This window comes from Hesperophylax consimilis, chromosome 10 (genome assembly GCF_061612785.1).
Source record: "Hesperophylax consimilis isolate HC1 chromosome 10, BYU_Hcon_1.0, whole genome shotgun sequence".
NCBI classification, from domain to species: domain Eukaryota; kingdom Metazoa; phylum Arthropoda; class Insecta; order Trichoptera; family Limnephilidae; genus Hesperophylax; species Hesperophylax consimilis.
The window spans coordinates 32,555,286-32,575,457 of NC_142845.1; the positions used below are offsets into that span (position 1 = coordinate 32,555,286).

General features: G+C 34.4%; 2 protein-coding genes and 1 pseudogene across 2 annotated transcripts; 1 reads left to right on the forward strand and 2 right to left on the reverse strand.

Moving 5' to 3' along the window:
- The first annotated feature begins 5,651 nt into the window (after positions 1-5,651).
- LOC149420626 (uncharacterized) lies at positions 5,652-7,647 on the forward strand. Its single transcript, XM_089636851.1, has one exon. It carries the CDS (start codon positions 6,051-6,053, stop codon positions 6,474-6,476), a length of 426 nt encoding a protein of 141 aa, XP_089492977.1. The 5' UTR covers positions 5,652-6,050; the 3' UTR covers positions 6,477-7,647.
- Positions 7,648-7,828: 181 nt separating this feature from the next.
- LOC149420627 (transmembrane protein 222-like) lies at positions 7,829-17,750 on the reverse strand. The gene is made up of 4 exons (XM_089636850.1): positions 17,555-17,750; positions 11,990-12,200; positions 9,294-9,424; positions 7,829-8,208 (listed from the first exon to the last, which is right to left on the reverse strand). Exons 1-4 carry the CDS (start codon positions 17,626-17,628, stop codon positions 8,121-8,123), a joined length of 504 nt encoding a protein of 167 aa, XP_089492976.1. The 5' UTR covers positions 17,629-17,750; the 3' UTR covers positions 7,829-8,120.
- LOC149420628 (prostamide/prostaglandin F synthase pseudogene) lies at positions 12,796-13,846 on the reverse strand (annotated as a pseudogene).
- Positions 17,751-20,172: the final 2,422 nt, after the last annotated feature.

The following is a 20,172-nucleotide window of genomic DNA, read 5'->3' on the forward strand; positions in this document are numbered from 1 at the left end:
AGTTAGCTGATAAGTGAATCGCTCCATACCGCACGCAGATAATTAAAATTGCGTCAAAACACGTAAACAAGTCAAGTCAGTGGTCAGTGCAGCCGTAATCCCTGATACCTTTGCAGCTTTGTCTGAGATTCAAGTGAGCAAATGAAAATATGCAGCCTACATACAGCAAACATTTGAAATTTGGATTAATTACTTATAACTTTTTTTTTATTAATTTTATTTTAGTAATATATGTACATTTAAGGTTACAAATTGCTAACTCATTGTCACAATTATCCATGTTATATGTTCTCCTGCTTGATGTGGCTCCTACCCAATTGGTGAAGGCTTTAAGTTTTCCGGCAGTGTATTTTAGTACATCATTATTATTTATTGGATAATTTGTATAGCGCCGCTTTTGAGAGATATCACCTCAGGGGCGCTTTACCGTTGATGCAGGTATTACAGAAAATATAAATATTACAAAAATAGAGTGAAATTAAGTTAAGTAAAATGAAGTATAGGAACAGATGTAAATAGAAGATGGAGACTCTGCAGCAAGAATCTTAGGTGTTGAAGAAACTGGGCCAGCTGCTGCAGCGATAGAGTCCACCAACAGTGCCAGCACGAGGTACGTCATCCGTCCAGGTGTATGTCTGCTACTAATAAAGCGCTGAGACACTATCCTCTAACAGATACCAGACCTTGGCAGCACCGCTGTGACGTTCTACGAAGATAGAAGATGGAGACTCTGCAGCAAGAATCCTAGGTGGAGAAGGAACTGGACCAGCTGCTGCAGCAAGAGAGTCCACCGCGTCCAACAACAGCGTCCAGGTATGTATCTGCTGCTAATAAAGCGCTGACACCTCACATAGATAAGAGACCCTGGCAGCGCCACTGTGACGTTCGGCAAGTCCATCATTTATCTCAATGTAATCCTGTTCCTGGCAATTGTTGAAGTGGTGCATTCTGCCCGCAATAAAAAGCGACGGTCGGGATAATAAATTACCCTGGGCTTAGTAAAAAAACTTACCAGGGTTCAAACTTGCCCAGTTTCCGAGAATTTCGTTGAAAACATCTGGGGTGCATTTACCGATTATTATTTTAAAGTTCTAATTATTATTAAGTTTATTTTTATTTAAGTTCAAATGTTGATTGATTGATTTTAAATATAATTTCAAAGGGATGTTGCCTCATTTCCCTTGAAAATACAAAAAAAACACAAAGCGGTTGGAGATCGCGTTAGGACGCGTCATGCTGCCACGAAGGGCGCTATACCACAAATTATAAAGGGTTTCCCAATAAGAGGTGTTATGTGTATTTAATTCCGGCCATAAAACGTTTTTCTATGGCCGGGATTGGATTGTATTCATCTGGTCAACGTTTACTTTCAACAAGACGGTGCTACGTGCCTCACAAGCAACAATTTCATTGATCTTTTACGGGAAAAGTTTCCGGACCGTGTTATCTCTCGAAGAGGTGATCACAATTGGCCACCGAGATCTTGTGATTTAGCACCTTGCGACTTCTTCCTTTGAGGCCACGTGAAAGAGAAGGTCTACACCAACAGCCCAGCGTCGATTCAAGACCTCAAAGATGGAATTCGTGAGGCCATCGAGGACATAAGGCAGCCATTTGGTTATCGAAAATTTCATGAAAAGGATATGGTCCTGTAGGCGTGGTCGTGGTGGTCATTTGACTGATGTTATTTTTCACTATTAACGGCATACCTTCTTCTTTATAATGAAATAAACATTCGATCATTTATATTAAAAAAATGGCATTTTTATTTGAATATCAAAATAACACCTCTTGTGGTTTGTGTATGTCCTTGTTGCATACAATTTTATTTGAGAAATATTTGGGTAACAGGTTGTTTACTATTTTATGTACAAACATCATCGTGTGCAATGTCAGCATCTGTTTCACCATTGGCCAATGATTATTTATTTCCTTTAACATTTTATTTACTTTTGAACATCTATTTCGCCTAAGTATTGTTCTCATTGCCCTATTTTATAAACAATATAATTACATTACTTTTTCCGTGGTGCAACCGGAAATAGTCACGAAATAACATGCTAAAACCCACGAGAACGAAAACTTCGGCTTTGGTTAAAAATATCAATATTCGTAATCAGGAGTTAGGTACCATGTCGTTTTTTGAAAGGTTCTTCGTATTTTTTTTTGTTTGTGGGTCAAACTGCGCCTGGCGCTAGTAAAAACCATAAGGGTACTGCATTACGTGTTAGGTATTATCAGCGCCTTGGCAAGTTGGCGCCCGGAGCGGACTGTTCCAATTGCACCTGCTAAGGGCCGGCCCTGGAGTAAGAAGCTTTTCCTGTAATTTTTAGTAAAAATTATGTGAATATATTGTTCCAAAAATAAAGCCTGGAATTGGGGATTTATTTTGCACTCAACTGGTTGCTGGTTACCTTGGTGGTAAGTGGTAAGTGGTAAGCAGGTGGTATTCGTAAGTGGGCACTTGATTATATACATTTATGTAACTTTTTTTAAATTTAAAACTAGCTATACCCCGCCACGCGTTGCTGTGGCTTAGTCTGTCAGATGTGCAGATAGATAAACCATAGCGCGTATTGGTTTCACGTCCAACAGATGGCTTTTACGTCCAAAAAAGCATGTGTGCCCAACAGATGGCGTTGTTTTTCAAAATTTAAAAAGTTTTTACCTGTCACAGGCGCAGAGATGTACTTTATTTCAAATAAATCCATTTCAAATGGAAATGCAAAATGCAAAATGGGTATTTTCCATTTTGCATTTTAAATGCTTTTCTAAAAACCATTTTGCGTTTTAAATGCTTTTCTCAATGCATTTTCCATTTTAAATGCTTTTTGCAACATTCTTCCTACTATCTCCACTCATCTTTTTTTCATAAGCCCCAAATATCAGTCGGTCCTCAACCTCGCTATGAGAGATAATTTACATTTGTCAAGTTGCTCCCTGGTAGAAGCCCTGGCAATTGAGTGATACCATTACAAAAAATACTGATTCAAATACTGAACATGGGGCCATGACACTGTAATAAAATGTTAGATAGCAGTTTCTATGTTTTAACGTTGGCAACATTTGTCCCGCGCAAATTTTTCGTGGTTCATAATCCGTAGTCTTGGCATTTTTTGATTTACAATCATGTAATATGTTTGTTCTATATTGATGTCCATTATTAAATGACAAAACTGTTTAAAAATCTATAATTATTTTAATTGTTTGACCTGAGAAACCATTTTGCATTTTCAATGCATTTTGAAAATAGGTATTTTGCATTTGAAATGCTTTTCTAAAAACCATTTTGCATTTTGCATTTTCAAATGGAAAAGTTTTGACCCATTTCCATTTTGCATTTCAAATGGTTTTGGATACCCATTTTGCACATCTCTGCACAGGTGACATCTATATCAACATACGCATCTTTAAAAACACACACATATTCGAATGCAAAGTTGTGTCAAAATTACAAAGCAATCGGTGAAGTACTTTGGGAGATTTAAGATTTTGAACAAACTAACATTTACATTTTTATGTAAATATATAGATAAGGAATTCGTCCAAAGAAACTTCACCATATCAATGACAATTATTTTTTTAAACTTTCTTTAGGAAGGTCATAATATAGAAAAAAATCGAATGAGAAAGTTCAAATAAACAACGATTTCACATTTGAATAAAAAATCTTTACTGAACTACTAAAACGGCCACCATATTAATCGAAAACAGAACGTACAAACAAATCTACAAATTTACTCAGTCAAATTTTTGCAAAATACCAAAAATATGCTTTAGATAAATTTAAGGTTTTCCTATCGTTTTGCTTGAGTAGAATACAAATAAAAAAATAAATTAATCAAGAAAAAATATAAATATAAACGCGTAAAGGAAGCAATTGAAAAAAATACAGTATTATAGCTAAGATTATCTGTGACAGTTTCACTTGATTAACTTTTTTGCTTTCTTATAAAATTATTTACAAAATAAATAAAAACCAGTTTTGTGCTTGAAATCGAGCGTTTCTACCGTATAGACTACGTTTGACAAGCGATTTTAATGCCTATTGCCTACAATATAAGGTATACAAAGAATATACACATTTTTGGCTTGTAGCTTCCTCTTAAACTAAGTGTTTCAAAAGTGATTTAGTGGCAAATAATGATTTAATTATATTGTGTACAAATAATAACATTATTTTTAAAAAAAAATAATGTTATTATTTGTACTAGCCAAGGATTTCGATTTTTTTTTCATCTTCGTCATTTTAAATTATGTCATAATTTGTATGTTTTTTCATCATTTTCCTTTTATACTGTTTTTTTTCTTCTCTCCTTTTTAAAGTAATAGTTTATTATATTTTTTTGCAACCAATTATCAATGTATGCCATGGTCACCCTACATGTTTACTAGATTATACTGTAATGAAATTGGCTGGAATTAGATCAATAGATACCATGTAGATACCTACCCAATTCGTAAGTTAATGTAAAAATATTGTTCTCTTAATAAATAATCTTTGTGTTATTTTTATTATTTTGTAAAATTATTAACCCCAACACAGGTTTGTCCTATTGAGGTAAAAAAAATTAACGTAAAAAAGATACAACGTAAAGAATCGATATGTTTATTAATAACCCTCATGTAACCCTCCCAACCTTTTATAAGTCAGAATGTCATTTTTTATCCACTCTAAATGCAAGAGCGTCGTAAATCCCAACCTAAAATATAAATTAATTGTTCTTCTGCCACATATTCGTAAATTCTTCAGTTGGTAGATAATATCCTAATTAAAAAATTGACAATTACCAGAGAATAATAGCGTAATCCCAGTTCCCAGTGGATCCGAGATATTTTTGACGTTTCTCGGAGTTGGGAATCGATTTACGTTTTCGAATACATTCTGACCAATGACGTGACGGCTGTGGTTTCGAATGATTTTCAAAACGATTGTCTTGAACTGTGTGATGATTTTTGACAGAATCGATTTGTTCATGATAATAAATAGAAATATTTCGATGTTCAAAAGATCGAGTAAATCATCGATTGTGCCCATCGCTATGTACGTGTAGCTGTATAGATACTTTTCCTTCTAACCATAAATATACCACTCTCCCTTCTAAAAGCCCAGCTACACTACTCGCGAAGTTGATCGAAGTTGACCGAATACGATAGTGTGGGCACGAACTTCACTTCGCTTCGGACAACTTCGCTTCGCTTCGCCCGACTTCCGATTGTTGTCGGTAAGGACTCGAGTCCGAGAGACCAGCGTTGCCAGGTCCAGATTGCAATATTTCCCTAGATTGGGAGTCGAAATTTCCCTAGATTTCCCTAGATTCCGGGGTACCATTTTGGCAAGTTAAAAACGTCTGTCCGGTCGGGGGGGGGGAGGTAGGGCCAAAAAGTACGAAATTTCCCTAGATTTGTGCTGATTTCGTGAAAATTTCCCTTTTCCCTAGAATTTTTTTTTCTCCCCTAGATCTAGGGAAATTTCCCTAGACCTGGCAAAGCTGCGAGAGACTGAGTTGGACTGAGTTACTCGCGAAGTTGCACGAGTGTGTGGGCACGCACTTCGAACTTCGGCTAACTTCGTCGAGGACTTCGTCGAAGCGTCGAAGCGAGTAGTCGCGAGTAGTGTAGCTGACACTTAACCTTGGTTGTCGCTTATAAATTGTTATAAATTTTCTTCTGGTTTGGCCATAGAGCAAAAACTGTTATTTATATCGTGTAGTCAATCTAGTCTATATTTGACTATAGACAAAATAATTTTGTCTATGTTCTCGACTTGTCAAAACGTCGCGTTTTATTGTTTTATTCAATATTTTTATAATAATACTTATGAGTCATTAGATTAGAAGTGAAGTGCCTATTGCAATTGCGACAAGTATTCTTATCTTGCGTACATAAAGGAAAGTCAAATCGTCATTTACATAACGTATAACGGAACAGCTGATCTTTTTATTGACATTCGCCGTGACAAGGATAGTTATTAATAACATCCGTAACCACGCCATGAACTAAGTTCAGTTAAAAAAAAACATTTGTGCAATCTGTGATACTAAACTATAATGTTTTCGTTCTTCAGTAGTAAAAAGAAGCACTCTCCCGGAGATTCTCCCGAAGATACTTCCCAACCGCCGATACCGCGAGCGGAAGATGATTTTGTTTTAGTAAATCAAGGCAACGAACGGCCAGGAGCTCCGTATGCTTTGTATCCATCAATAAATCCTCAAGGCCAGGTGGTGCCTCCATATCCTTCACACTACGGACAGCCACCGGGGGCCACGGTGCCGCAAATACCCAAGAAAGAAGTCAACTTCCTCCAAGGCGTACCGTTCAGCCTATCTAAGGAATTGGCATCCAATACAAACAACGACATGGCCAGTATTCATCTAAGTGAGATCATGGCCTACGTAACGAGGAGACTCCAAGTTGAGCCCGTGGATTACGACTTTTCAGTGGAAAAAAGTGTTTTGCTGGAAGATAATTATTGAGTTTTTCTAATAATGTTACAGTTGTGATACACCCATGTTATTTGATAAATGGATAAAATATTTAAAACACAGTTATCGTTGTGTTTCTGCTTTGTAATCGGTTATAAATGTAAAATATAATGTGATCTTCCTGTGTATAAGTTATGTCATCCTGGTATGAATGTATATTACTGTGCAGTTTGGCTTTCTCATAATGAGGCTGTTATACGAATAGTTATGGCTAATATATCTAGCGTTGCACACTGATCAAAATCATGTTTGATATTAATGTTTTTATTTTCTTATCACTGATATATTGAAATGCAAATCTACCATCATTTTGCTATATATCTTATTGGTTGACCAAAAAAAGTTTTATGTAGCATCTTTGGTTATATAATTTTATATTAGCATTTTTTTGATTATTTTGCATCCTACTTTGTTTGCTAGTCAATAATAATTATTAACAACTGGTGTTGTCTAGTTGAAACAATACTTGAAAACTTTACTTTTGTTTGATAATAACAAACTGTTTTGAGTTTCGTATCTGCCATGGAAATTGAGCCATTTGATTTATCAATCGCCTATTACTTGAATTCCCCTTTTCATTATTTTTTTAATCTGAAGATGATGGATTTACATCGCCCATAGACAATAACGAGTAATCATGACATAATTTTAATCATGATTTTTAAAATAAAAGGAAATTTAAATATGTAGTTAAATGTTATGTATTTTTTGCTTAAAAATGTTATGAATATTATTTGTGGCACTATAGCTATGGAGACATAATACTTTTATTATTTTAAATATAAAACAAACCTTTTTGTACATTGAGCGCTGGCATTGTGAAATTTTCATAAGTTTTCGACCTGAAATTTCTAGTTCAATGTGGAACTAAGTTTGCAGCGTTATTTCCATCATGAGTTATGGAGCTTTAAAAATCTATTCAGCTGTTAAGCAAAAATAATACAACATACACGTTTTTCAATTGTTTAATAAGAAAGAAACTGGTAATGATTTATAAATTAAATCTTGTCTGTAATAATAATTATTACTAATAATATTACTTCCGGCAGAAGGAATGTTAATTTAAAAATAAAATTAAGGAAATTTACCCACACGGCAACATTAAATTAGTTGCAAATGAACGAAGATATCTTAGTTTATAAATTTATTTTATATGTACCTACTATTCTATAGAAATAAATAAAATATTTTTAATATTGTTTTGTATTACATATTTACATTTTATGAATTTGATTTATTAATTTTTTATTCCAGGGTAAAAACACTTTTTACTAATACGATTTTGGTGTCAGAATAAATATTGTTGTAAAGGGAAATAAAACGTAGTGACACATTCTTATGAAATTCAAAAATCAAAAATTGTTCGACCATGTGCTTGGTGGGCGGATGTGAAAAGCCAGGTACTTCCTCACCTTCCTCTTCCCATCTCCTTCTCCTCCCCTCTACCTTCAGCCTCCCAACATACCCCAGTGAGCTTACCTGGGGCACGCAAGTACACTTGTTTTGGAATCTCTTGGTGTTGAAATTTTACAAAGAAAATAAAATATGGTATTATGTTACTATGAATAATTGATCACGATATTATAATATTTTCTTCCTAGTCCAGTATTCTTATTTGATTATTAATTATTATTGTCAACTTAGTTTTTCTATTAAAATGACAACAATAATAATAATTAAAACGGTGCAGAATGGCAACCAAGTCTTCAGGAATCCAGTCCGGCTGAAAAATAATAACAATCATTTTTTCATATTCTTGCTTTAAAAATAATGTCAATTTACATAATATTTGATAAACACAGTATCCGGAAACTAGTGTTTTATAAGCGGGAAACTGGTGAATCTGCATCACATTTGGAGTCGATTTTGCGGTATAACTTTTTGATTTGAGCTTTCGTTTTCAAGTAAATAGAGTCTTAAGAGAAAGCTACAAGCCAAAAATGTGTATATTCTTGGTAAACCTTATATCGTAGGTAATAGGCTTTAAAATCGCTTGACAAACGGAGTCTAGGAACGTTCGATTTCAAGCATAAAACTGGTTTTTATTTATTTTGTAAATAATTTTATAAGAAAGCAAAAAAGTTAACCAAGTGAAACTGTCACAGATAATCTTGGCTATAATACGGTATTTTTTTAAAGTTGTTTCTTTTACGCGTTCATACATTTCTAATGAAAATATATTTTTTTAAATTTATATTTTTATTTGTATTCTATACAAGCGAAACGATAGGAAAACCTTCAATTTATCTAAAGCATATTTTTCAGTATACATAATGTACACCAATTCGTTATAAAGATTAATCAAAATAGTGATTTAGCACTAAGCTTCGCCTTAATTTGGAGTTTTTAAGTTTACGAGGTCACTATCAGCTGTTTATTGCCTTTCAAAATGCGTCGAAACGTAAACTCAGATCCAAAAATTTTTGAATCCTTGCTTAGATCGAAAAGAGTTTTTTTTTTGGTTTTCTATGAAATGTAGATTCACCAGTTTTCCGATTGTACCATGAGTTTCCGGACACCGTGCATAATATATCATAATCACAAACCACTTTATATTGGAATTAAACCAGCTATTCCCAGGCTCATTAGGTGTAAAATGTAGATGGCATTTGGTCTCCATTGTCATTTTTTAGAGCCTAATGCCAGCACGCTTGTGTGCTATGTTTACATTCTAAATCGATATTAATATTGTCTGCTTCTTTGGTAACCACAACATGGTTTTATTTTTAACTTCTATAAAATATAAATCAATACCTGACAGTTTTAATAATTAATCAATAAAGCCAAAATGAAATATTAATGACACACCTGACATATTTCCCATGTCTAAGCATCAAGTATGCCAGTTTAAAAGACCTCCAAGTGGAACTTCCATCGTACTGCATCAGATTGAGAGCTTTAGAAACGTGCGAATGGCAATTCTCGACAAATAAATAGTTCTGAAAAAAAGGAAATTGATTAGATATTTTTTTAAAAGAATGTAAACATTCCCGGTTTATAAATAAGCTGACAAAAGTGGAAGTCTAAAAATATGAAATTGTGACTCGTGCAATGATAAGGACTTAATGCATAGGATTGAACCCGCGATTCCAAGCTGCTAACGCTAACCTAACAATTCTGCTGCAAACCGGTACTGCAATTTCAACCAACTCGATGGCTGAAGAATATTCATAATTCCCAAGAAATTTTGTCAGCTTATTACGGTACCAGTTTACTCTTTAACTCTTTGCACGCGGCCGTATCAACTGTTGTTACGGCAAAAAGTCTATACTCACACGCGGCTGTATCAACAGTTGATACGGCAACTTTGACGGCCGATATTCCCGCACTCTTTCGTCATAAATGTATTTCTTGCTCACTTGGACATTTGTAGAACTATCACGATGCTGACATCTACAAGAATTTCTCAAAAATAAAATTTTATTTCATAAAAAAAGATCGATAACCAAGTGCGCCTCTTCGCGCCTTTTAGTCCTTTAGTTTACATTTTTGTCAACGGATGGCGTTAGTACTAGTTTCTCATTCACAACTTTTCATAACTAAGAATGATAAGTGATCATGGTGTCCCACTTGTGTCTATAAACACAGTGGCCTAAGTACACACACACCGAGAGTGGTTTATTTATGACGCCGAGTGAATGGCGGGACCACATTCAAAAGATACGGTACGTCTTTGTATGAAATTTTATGTTTTTGTTTTTATAAACATCTAAGAGTGTTGACACACGAGGATTTGTTTTCATATTGTGGAGAATAATCTGTTCTGTCTATATAGTCCAATAAATCATGCCAGAATGCTATAATTTGACATTTAATTGCATGCATAGGTATTTGAAAATATGTACCGCGTACGGGTATAGATAAAACGGAGCATATTAACGCGTTCAAAAGGTTAATGCTAGGAACTTAAGCTAAGTTTTTTTTTGCATTCACCCTAAAAAGAGTGCTTTGTGAAACTTAATTAAAAGGCTATTTAATTTTAGACACCCTAAATTCAGCCATAGTCGTCGTCATGTCGCTCAAGATACCACCTGGCAGAACAGATGTTATAGCATGATACGAGGAATGGTGCTGTTGACTGAAATTTCTGAAAAAGTGGATATATTTAATTACTCTTTAAATATACTTTTTAGATTTTTTTATCTAATTGTACTGAAATGGAATGAATAATCTATCGTACAATAATAAAAATTCGATTTTGGCTGCTTGGAGTTATTATGAATGCAGTTCTTTTTGTATTTCTTTAGACTACATGAGATTGGTAAAAAATGGTATTTGAAAAAAAATGGTATAAACTTCACCATTTATAAAATAACATTATTGTTTTCATATTTAAATTTAAAAAATTATGCTACACATGTTTAATAAAAGGCTGTTAAAAGTATTTATTCAACGATTATGCAACTTTTTCAATTAAAAAAGTGATTATTTATTAAAAGTGATTATTTCCGTAAATCTCTCAATTTTTGCACATAATTTGTCATAGCAATACAAACATAGAATTAAATTAGATCATAGAAGAAATATAATATGGATAAGTTTAGTACAACTAGTTTTTTGTAGTGTGAACCAGTCACAATATCTGACCGATACAAATTTGTAATTGTGTAAGTATACTACCAAAATGTATTTTTATCATAATTTATTTTATTTTAGTAATAACTTAACGAGTAAAACCTCAAATTGTAATAGAATCATCGAAGACAACATTAACGATTCTCAAACGAAAATTTGAAACAGAAAAAGATATTCCTGTCATATTTAACTGTATCATACTTCGACTAAGGACGGGTTGTTTCGGAGAATTTGAACAATTCATCAAATTTCAACGTTCATTTCCGGGTTGTGTGAAAGTCCTATTCAAGTTCTGTTATTATATCATAGGCTAGTTGCTTGACAAAACTGAAATTAAAACAGAACTTGAAAAAATCTTTCACAGAACTGGAAAATGAACGTTGAAATTTGATGAATGTTCAAATTCTCCGAAACAACCCGTCCTAAGAACTACCAACATTATCTTCACTTTTTCAATAGGGTTGAATGAGCTCAATGGTAGAGCAACGCCCCGCCAAGGCTAAGGTCCTAGGTTCAATTCCTAGACACAACCGTACCTTTTCTGTTTCAAAATTTTGTTTGAGAATCGCTAATATTGTCTTCAATGATTAAATATATTATAATCATTCATATATTCTCAGTCTACCCGCACTCGACTTATAATACATATTGTTACTTAAAAACAAATCATTTTAAAGTAACAATACTTCAAACATTTTTGTGTGGGTAGACTTGCAACATGCAAAATAGATTTCGAAAGCAACATAATATGTAATTACATGAATAGATTACTACCCGAGGTTCCTGTCCTTCATCTGAAATTGAGAAAGGGATTCATCAAGTTATCGAACAAATTTCCCTTATAACCAAATCTTGTGTAAATTTATCGGATAATAAACAATAAGGTCTTAAAACTGTAAAATCTTTCAAGTGTTTCAATGGAAACTCACCATTCTTTTTCTGTAAATGTGGGAAGCTTCAGTCACAGCTGCATCCCAACCAGCATCGCCGTTATAAGCTTTATCTTTGGTAAGCTGCCAATACTTGGTTGGGCCTCCGAAGGCCATTTTGTCAGTCCCAACATGGTAAGGGTATGAGAAATCTCGTATTATTCCATTTGAAGTAGCAATGCCTATGTGCCCTATAATTGGAATTATCCACCTGAAAAAGTAGGAATTTATGGCTGTGTTAGATGAGAAATTAAACAATTGGATTTCCAACTGGAAGCAAACTCTTGCATCAGTTTTATTTGCGTAATGCCGGCTATGCACACTCGCCAAGACAGGCCGAGAGAGTGTGTACATGGTGCTCTCGTCTCGTCTCATTGTCGCCCTGGCTCTCTACTTCTTGGTCGGGTGTCAGTATTTTAGGCCCCGAGTCAAAAGGCCTCACGAGGTAAGCAAGATCACGCATGTACACACTCGCTCCTTTAGTTGCCTGCCAATTGTGTTTGTGTGACAATATTTCTGATGATGTTGGGTCTAACGAGCTCGGGTTTTTGGAATTTTATCAAAGAGAATCGCTATTATGGGACTAGACAAACAGGATAGTACAATGGTTAAATCAGTGAGCAAATTAATGTACCAGTTATTGTATGGCGTATGCACAAACAATAATGGTAGCAAATAGCACAGAAAATAAGTTATACCTACATCTTGAGGTTTAGTTCTTATTTATCATCACAGAAACAAGTAACATTTGCAATTTGTTTTGTATGGGTAAAAATGATGAAGGAAATATAATTTAAAAACACGCTTTTAATGTAAAAAACTTAATATTCATATAATTTAAAATTTTTATCTTCTATCTAATACAATAAACAGTTAACAAGTATATTAATTTAATCCATAAAATCTTTGAGATCCTTATATTATGAGATGCTTGATTTCACATTGAAGCTGCATTCTGGCAAATGTTGATATAAGCTTCATCATTTCTTACTTTCTTCTTCAGTAGTAACTATATCAGGATCTGCAGCATTTGGCAAAGTCTTAAGTTCATCCTCCAGCCCTAGGGCTTTTAAAATAGCGGCATTAGACATGTGCTGAGCAGGTCCATTTTGCACAAAATGGGATAAAAGATTTCCTCCCTTTCCAACAATCAACGCACCACCAAATTGCAAGGCGTCGCCTTTAAGATTGCCTTCGATACCCAAGTGCCTGGATTTCCAAATAGCATCTCTCGATTCCTTCCATAGCATAGATGCCATAACAGACAAGAATGAAGACCTTTTGAAGCCCAAGAAGTTGTACGTGTCTTTTGTAGTGGCGGTGTAAAGTTCGCCGTCGAAAAATTTTCCGTCTTTGAATTCTTCAGCGCCAAGATCTTCCACACCAATACCGATTAACTTTACATCATGTTTCTTGAGGATGGGTGCAATCTCCGATACTTCTTTGGCCCAAAGGCGGCAGAAAATGCAGCCCCAACGACGAAAGAATACCAGAACACAAGTATCATTCTTCCACAGTTCTCCTAGATTAGTTGTTGGTTGTCCTGCGATGAGCGGCTTCAGTTGATTGGCGGCGATACTTTTCAAATCCATTTTTTAACTTTTCAGACACCTTTTGTAGCAATTTTCAACAACGAAAACAAATACACCAGTACTCGCACCGAGTCACGTAAGGTAAATATCGTTTCTAGTTGGTTTCTCCTTTGACGTTTATGTTTATAATGTATCAACAACACCAATGTCAAAATGTCACCAATCTTCCGTTCCTGCCGTTATTTCGCAATTGTTCGCAATGCATAAATAAAATAATAACAGAAACCATTCTCGTACATAAATAAACCACCTCTCGTATTATTTATTAGAGATGGTCGATATTTCTGTCGCGGTTACAAGGAACCGGTTCCTCTACTGTCATTGGAACCTGTCATTATTATTGGAGCTGATTAGTTGCCCTTGAAACTAGTTACAAACAATATTAAACATTTATTAAAAAAATGTATAAAGTTCAGGGTTAGTTTTAATCTAGGCCTAATACTAATGTAATCCTTAAAATGAATTCTCCTTTTTCTTAATTCTAATTTATTTTCTATTCAATGTCTTTCAAAAGTTGGTTCGCGTTAGGAAGTAAACATACAAAAATTGTTCAGTCACTTCCCTTTTCGATGAATCTGGATTCTTCACGTTCCCACTTATCACACACTGATAAAACACGCGGCAACTTGTGCTGGTTCCGAAGGGCGGACTTATTGTGTTGTGGAGAGCCGGGCGGTCACTCGCAGTCCAGCCTGGGCCAAGGCTCCGAAGGGCGGAGTCGGCAGACAGCGACTTCTGAGAGCGCAGCTTCCTGGGTGGAAGTCTGGCAATCACTTTGGCTTCCTGGGTGGAAGTTCGCGGGGTTCGGTGAGAGCCTCGGCGACCGCTCCAAGGGGGACGGCAGGAGGTTCCTCGGCGGAGGTGATATAGTAACTCTTGGGTAACTCTCTCGTTCTGAAATCATCTCGGTCTTCATCTGCGCGATCCGGCGACCCTCGCATCCCCGTTGTGGGGTACTAAAACTATCGTGGTTCCGCTTTACACCACTTTGGGACTTCGTTCGGGTGTCGTTGGCTAGCTCATTCTAATCTCCCGATCCACTTAATGTTCAAAATCTTAGCGGGTACCTTAATATTATACACACATACATTTAATTAATAACGCTAGGATTAACGCTAAGAATCACGAATTGTTTTAAAAGTACAGAATTAACTTTAACATTATATAAATCAATTGTGCGAAGTATTCTCGAATACGCATCAACAATTTGGTCTCCCAATTATGAGATTCATAATCATAGGATTGAATCCATACAAAGGAAACTAACCCGTGTAATTGCTTATCATGAAGGTTTATCTGGTCAATTTGGAACATATAATGACCGAATTTTGTACTATAAACTACACTCACTGACGGTCAGACGTAAACTTTCTGACGTACTGCTCCTACACAAAATTATACATGCATCAGTAAAGTTGATACACCAAACATTTTATCCCAACATCAATATACCATCAAGAAAATCAACAAGGAGGATGAAAGGCATTTTCTATATTAAAGCCTACCACACAAATACAGGATATTTTTCCCCTGTACCGCGAACATTAAAAAATTATAACATTATACATGGCTCTAATAATGAAATCGACATTTTTAATGACCAATTTAAACACTTCAAAAAAATGTATTACCTTTAATCATATTAAGCTGATATTGTGATGAAGCCCTTTATTTAAAGAGAAGCAACATTGTACCTACCTAATCAGTGTCTCACCAATACAGGTGTGACAATAACAAATCGTTCATGAACATATTTGTATTTACCTTTTACCCATTCTTATTTGTTATTTACTTGCATATTTAGCTTACATATTATTATAATAGATTAATATTAATATTAATATCACTTACATTTTCCTTTTGTTATCATTTTGTTATTATTATGTATTTAAACATCCATGTATGTAAATTTTTGGGCACCATGCCTGTTTTATGTACATAAAAAATAAATAAATAAAATAAATATCTGGTTGCATATAAATCCTTTATCTAAGTTTACAATTATACTCTTATATCTAGATTAATAATTAATGTTAAATATTTCCAAAATACATATTTACAATACGACCTTCAAATATTCGTAATATAGTCCAGCCGGCCGAAGGTTTTATGGCCCTTGGGTTGCCGGCGTAAGATTTACCCCTTTCAGATTTCTAACTTAATGAGGGTCTGGAGCTAAATCTGCGGACTAATTCGTATATTCCTAGGTAAGCTTTATAATTTTTATGACGGTTTCCGGCCAATCGATACAACTAAATTTTTAAGTCTAATAACTGCCGACTCCATCTGCGCGTAAAATTATGGATAACATATGCGAGCGCACGCGTTCAATTTGGTCGTTCTGTGAATTCAAGTCATGTAGATACCTAGAGACATATCAGATTCTTAATGGAATATTTATCAAAATTTAAAAAAAAATATTTGGAACCGGTTCCCTTTTCTCAGAATTTCTCAAACCCACACCAAAAAGGGATTTTTTGTCTCTGAAATGTTTTTTTTTTAGGAACCGGTTCTTCAAAAGTCTGAATAAAGAACCGGTTTTACACGGTCTCCGGTAACCTGAAAACGCAGTGACAACCCATTTTAGGTATCCCATCTCTATTATTTATTTCGTGCGGTTACAGGTGCAAGGTGGTTTATTTTAAAGCCCAGCTACACTACTCGCGAAGTTGATCGAAGTTGACCGAATACGATAGTGTGGGCACGAACTTCACTTCGCTTCGGGCAACTTCGCTTCGCTTCGCCCGACTTCCGATTGTTGTCGGTAAATGCGCCCGAGTCAAAGGACTCGAAGCGTTACTCGCGAAGTTGCACGAGTGTGTGGGCACGCACTTCGAACTTCGGCTAACTTCGTCGAGGACTTCGTCGAAGCGTCTAAGCGAGTAGTGTAGCTGACACTTTACAGATGCAGGAGATGCAGGAGTTGGTAGTGGAGTGGTTTAATTATGAGGTAGTGCAAGACTAGTACAGACTAGAAGTGAAGCGTATATACTAGAACATATGTTTGGAACAGATATCTCAAAGATACTTTAAAGATAGGTCGGTTTGTTTCGGAAAATTTGAAGAATTATTCAAATTTCAAAGTTGATTTTCAAGTTCTGTGAGAGCTCTTTTCAAGTTCTGTTATTATTTCAGTTCTGTCACGTAACTGGCCTATAATGATATAATAACAGAACTTGAAAATGTGGGGAATTTTTCGTCTGGAAATTCTCTAGCCACCCCCCCCCCCACCACCAATTATTACGGGGAATCAAATCTATGCAGATAATTTGTGGGGAATTGTCGTGGCGAGAAAATGTATTTATTCTTCTTACTTGTACCAGTTGTTCCAAGTATCAAGACGAGTTAATACGACTCACCTCTAGTACAGACAACACACTGCTACAAAAAATAGGTAGCTACTACTGTCCGAATGGTAAAGGCGGAAAACCCGTTCTTTTTACTAATGCTATTGTAAATAGTTTGATTTAAATTAAGTACTTACACAATATTATTATATTGAAGACATCATTAAAAAAAATGGCGTAATTACCAATAGTAATATTTTTCAAAATTGTTTTTTATTTCCCACTAATGTATGAATTAGGTATCTATTTACAAATAGCGAGGATCTTCATTGAAATAATAACAATAAAACTATATTCAGTAAATCGTAATGGTACAATTATTTTTTATCGCGAAATAAAGAATACATCAATGTACCACAGAAGTTTTTATTTATATTCATTTTCTACCCGCTCGAAAACTTTATAAAATATGAAAACATTTTTCGTAAGTAGTAAGTTAGTAATCGGCACACTAGTAATCTATTAGTAATATTAAAAAAATAATATTCTCCTATTTTTTAGTATAATTTGAATGGCATGGTATAAGTACGAAATTAATAATAGTAATTTAATGTAAAGCATCAATGTATAGGGAGATAATGTTATTATTATTTCAATCGTCGACAATCCAGTTAAATAATACTCACGATAAAACTGGAGTTGGAGTCCAAACTATACAGTAGGGAAATCTGTTTTTACTGAGATCAATGGTAGGTTCCATTTTACGTATTTCGAATAAATATTATCACATTAATGTTTTAATTTCTAACCGGATTCACGTAAACAATAAGAATATGGTTTATTTACACGTATAAATTACAGTCGAGTGAAGTGAGCCGTTCCTTCGAGTGTTTTGACATAGCAGTGAATTTTTACTACAAATCGAGGGTAAACCGGTATTTTACTAACAGCAGAGGAGCAACATCTTTTTACACGGATAATGTTTTCGTTGAGTGACTTTCTAAAATAGGTCAACAACAATGATATTTCGTCACGACGCGAAACGATGAGTCACCATTACGTAATAAGATTCTAAACAAACTTGACATTAGAAGCTATTTTAACTTAGTACTTTTTTCCAGCGGCGAAATATGATCCAAGGCTGCTAAATCGTTAATGTTTATTCAGTCGGCTACTAAACTTGTCAGGGCTTCTACCTCCAACTAGAGAAGAGCAATACATATCTTTCTGCAAGCGAGAGCAACGGAAATTTCGGGCCAATCGAAGATTTTAGATAAGCAAATCTTCTTTTAATTCATTAATTAAATTGTTAAGTTCAGAAATAAAACATTCATTTATTGGTTGTCCTTCTCTAAACAAATATCCTGTCTTCTATTAAGCCTCATCTGAAATTGTCTGGATTGAGGACGGGTTGTTTCGGAGAATTTGAACAATTCATCAAATTTCAACATTCATTTTCGGGTTCTGTGAAAGTTCAATTCAAATTCTGTTATTGTATCATTATAGGCTAGATGCTTGACAAAACTGAAATAAAAACAGAACTTGAAAAAATCTTTCACAGAGCTTGGAAATGAATGTTGAAATTTGATGAATTGTTCAAATTCTTCGAAACAACCCATCCTTAGGAGGGATTTTTTCTCAGAATTTGAACAATTCGTCAAATTTCAACCATAATTTTCAAGTTCTGTGAAAGTTGTATTCAAGTTCGGCGAGATGCTTCACAGAACTGAAATAATTGGAAAAGAACTTTCACTGAACTTGAAAATTAACTTTGAAATTTGATGAATTGTTCAAATTTCTTGAAACCACCCGTTCGGATGGGTTGTTTCGAAGAATTTGAACAATTCATCAAATTTCAACATTCATTTCCAAGCTCTGTGAAAGATTTTTTCAAGTTCTGTTTTTATTTCAGTTTTGTCAAGCATCTAGCCTATAATGATACAATAACAGAATTTGAATTGAACTTTCACAGAACCCGAAAATGAATGTTGAAATTTGATGAATTGTTCAAATTCTCCGAAACAACCCGTCCTAAGTCTGAGCTCGATTCCAATCATCCATATAATTATGAATTTGACTATTTATATAAAAAAATAATGATTCCTAGAACATCTCAATGTTCTAGAAAGCCTGGAATATATATTTTTTTAAATACTCTGCCCCTTATGTTTTTCTATCGTTTTCGATGTTATATTCTATTGAATACCATTACGATGTATTTAGCGAATATCCATAGTAAAAAAAAACAGAAGCTAAAAGATGATAGAGTTGTAATTTAGATTTTAACGATTTATAACACAAATCTTCGATTAAAGCATGTATATTTTGTAAATCTATGGTAACGTAAATTAAAGCGTAACACAAAATATTAAAAAAAGGAAAATAAAAACGTTACGTCATCAAAGCCATATTTTCGTAATATGATGAAATGGTTTCTAACAACTGAAATACTTATGTTTTCATCACATCACTAACTTCGAAGGTTACGATTTACATTAAAAACCTTGCTTTACTTCGTTTGAAATAATCAGCTTTATGTACGTATTAAGGATATTTATTTCTGCTTCACTAAAACAATTGTAAATGTTGAGTGCTCACGAAATTTTTTTGTCTGAAATCGTGAATTCTGAAAATGCAGATAATTTTTTGGAAAAAGTAACAATAATTTATTCAAAACATCTCTACAAAACGCAAAATCCATGTTTTGAAGCAGCAAACACTTTTAAAACGGTGAACTATGGCGTCATGAAACTTGCACAGTGAAATACAGTACTTTTGTAGAGAAAAAATTGCAGTAGGTACCTGCCGTCGTAACTTAGAGCACAGTAATTACCAAAAATGTGTTGAGGATGTGAAAATATTAAGTATCGGTTATTTTATGTTTTACCAAAAATTTTTTTTTTAATACCTGGTTTTTTGTAGTAAAAAAAGATGATATTGTGTTTGATGTTATCGCAATTTTACCTCTCTTGGTAGGTAAAGTAGCAGTATTCCTTTTTATGTAAATAAATACAGTTCCTATGCTGAAATTACTACATACTTACATGTACAAATACACTGTTTTCGTATACCAATTTTAAATACATACTGATGCGGAATTGAAATATATAAATATATCTCTAACTCTTCGGCTTAATTAATTAATTAAAGTGTTTTTTCGCATTATTAATTAATTATGAATTCTAAATTGTTGAGCTTATAGTTACCAAACTTTCAAAAGAACCACCACCACGACATCAAACAACTACCACCACAACAACCACCACCACAACCACCAATCAAACCACTGCAACAACCATTACAA

Bases quoted from the DNA above. Each gene is read 5' to 3' on its own strand.
- LOC149420626 (XM_089636851.1), top strand. From the start codon at position 6,051: ATGTTTTCGTTCTTCAGTAGTAAAAAGAAGCACTCTCCCGGAGATTCT.
- LOC149420627 (XM_089636850.1), bottom strand. From the start codon at position 17,628: ATGGAACCTACCATTGATCTCAGTAAAAACAGATTTCCCTACTGTATA. The intron at 12,201-17,554 runs GTGAGTATTATT...CTACTTTTTCAG, and splicing joins ACTCCAACTCCAGTTTTATC to GTGGATAATTCCAATTATAG. The intron at 9,425-11,989 runs GTGAGTTTCCAT...CCTTTTTTTCAG, and splicing joins ACATTTACAGAAAAAGAATG to AACTATTTATTTGTCGAGAA.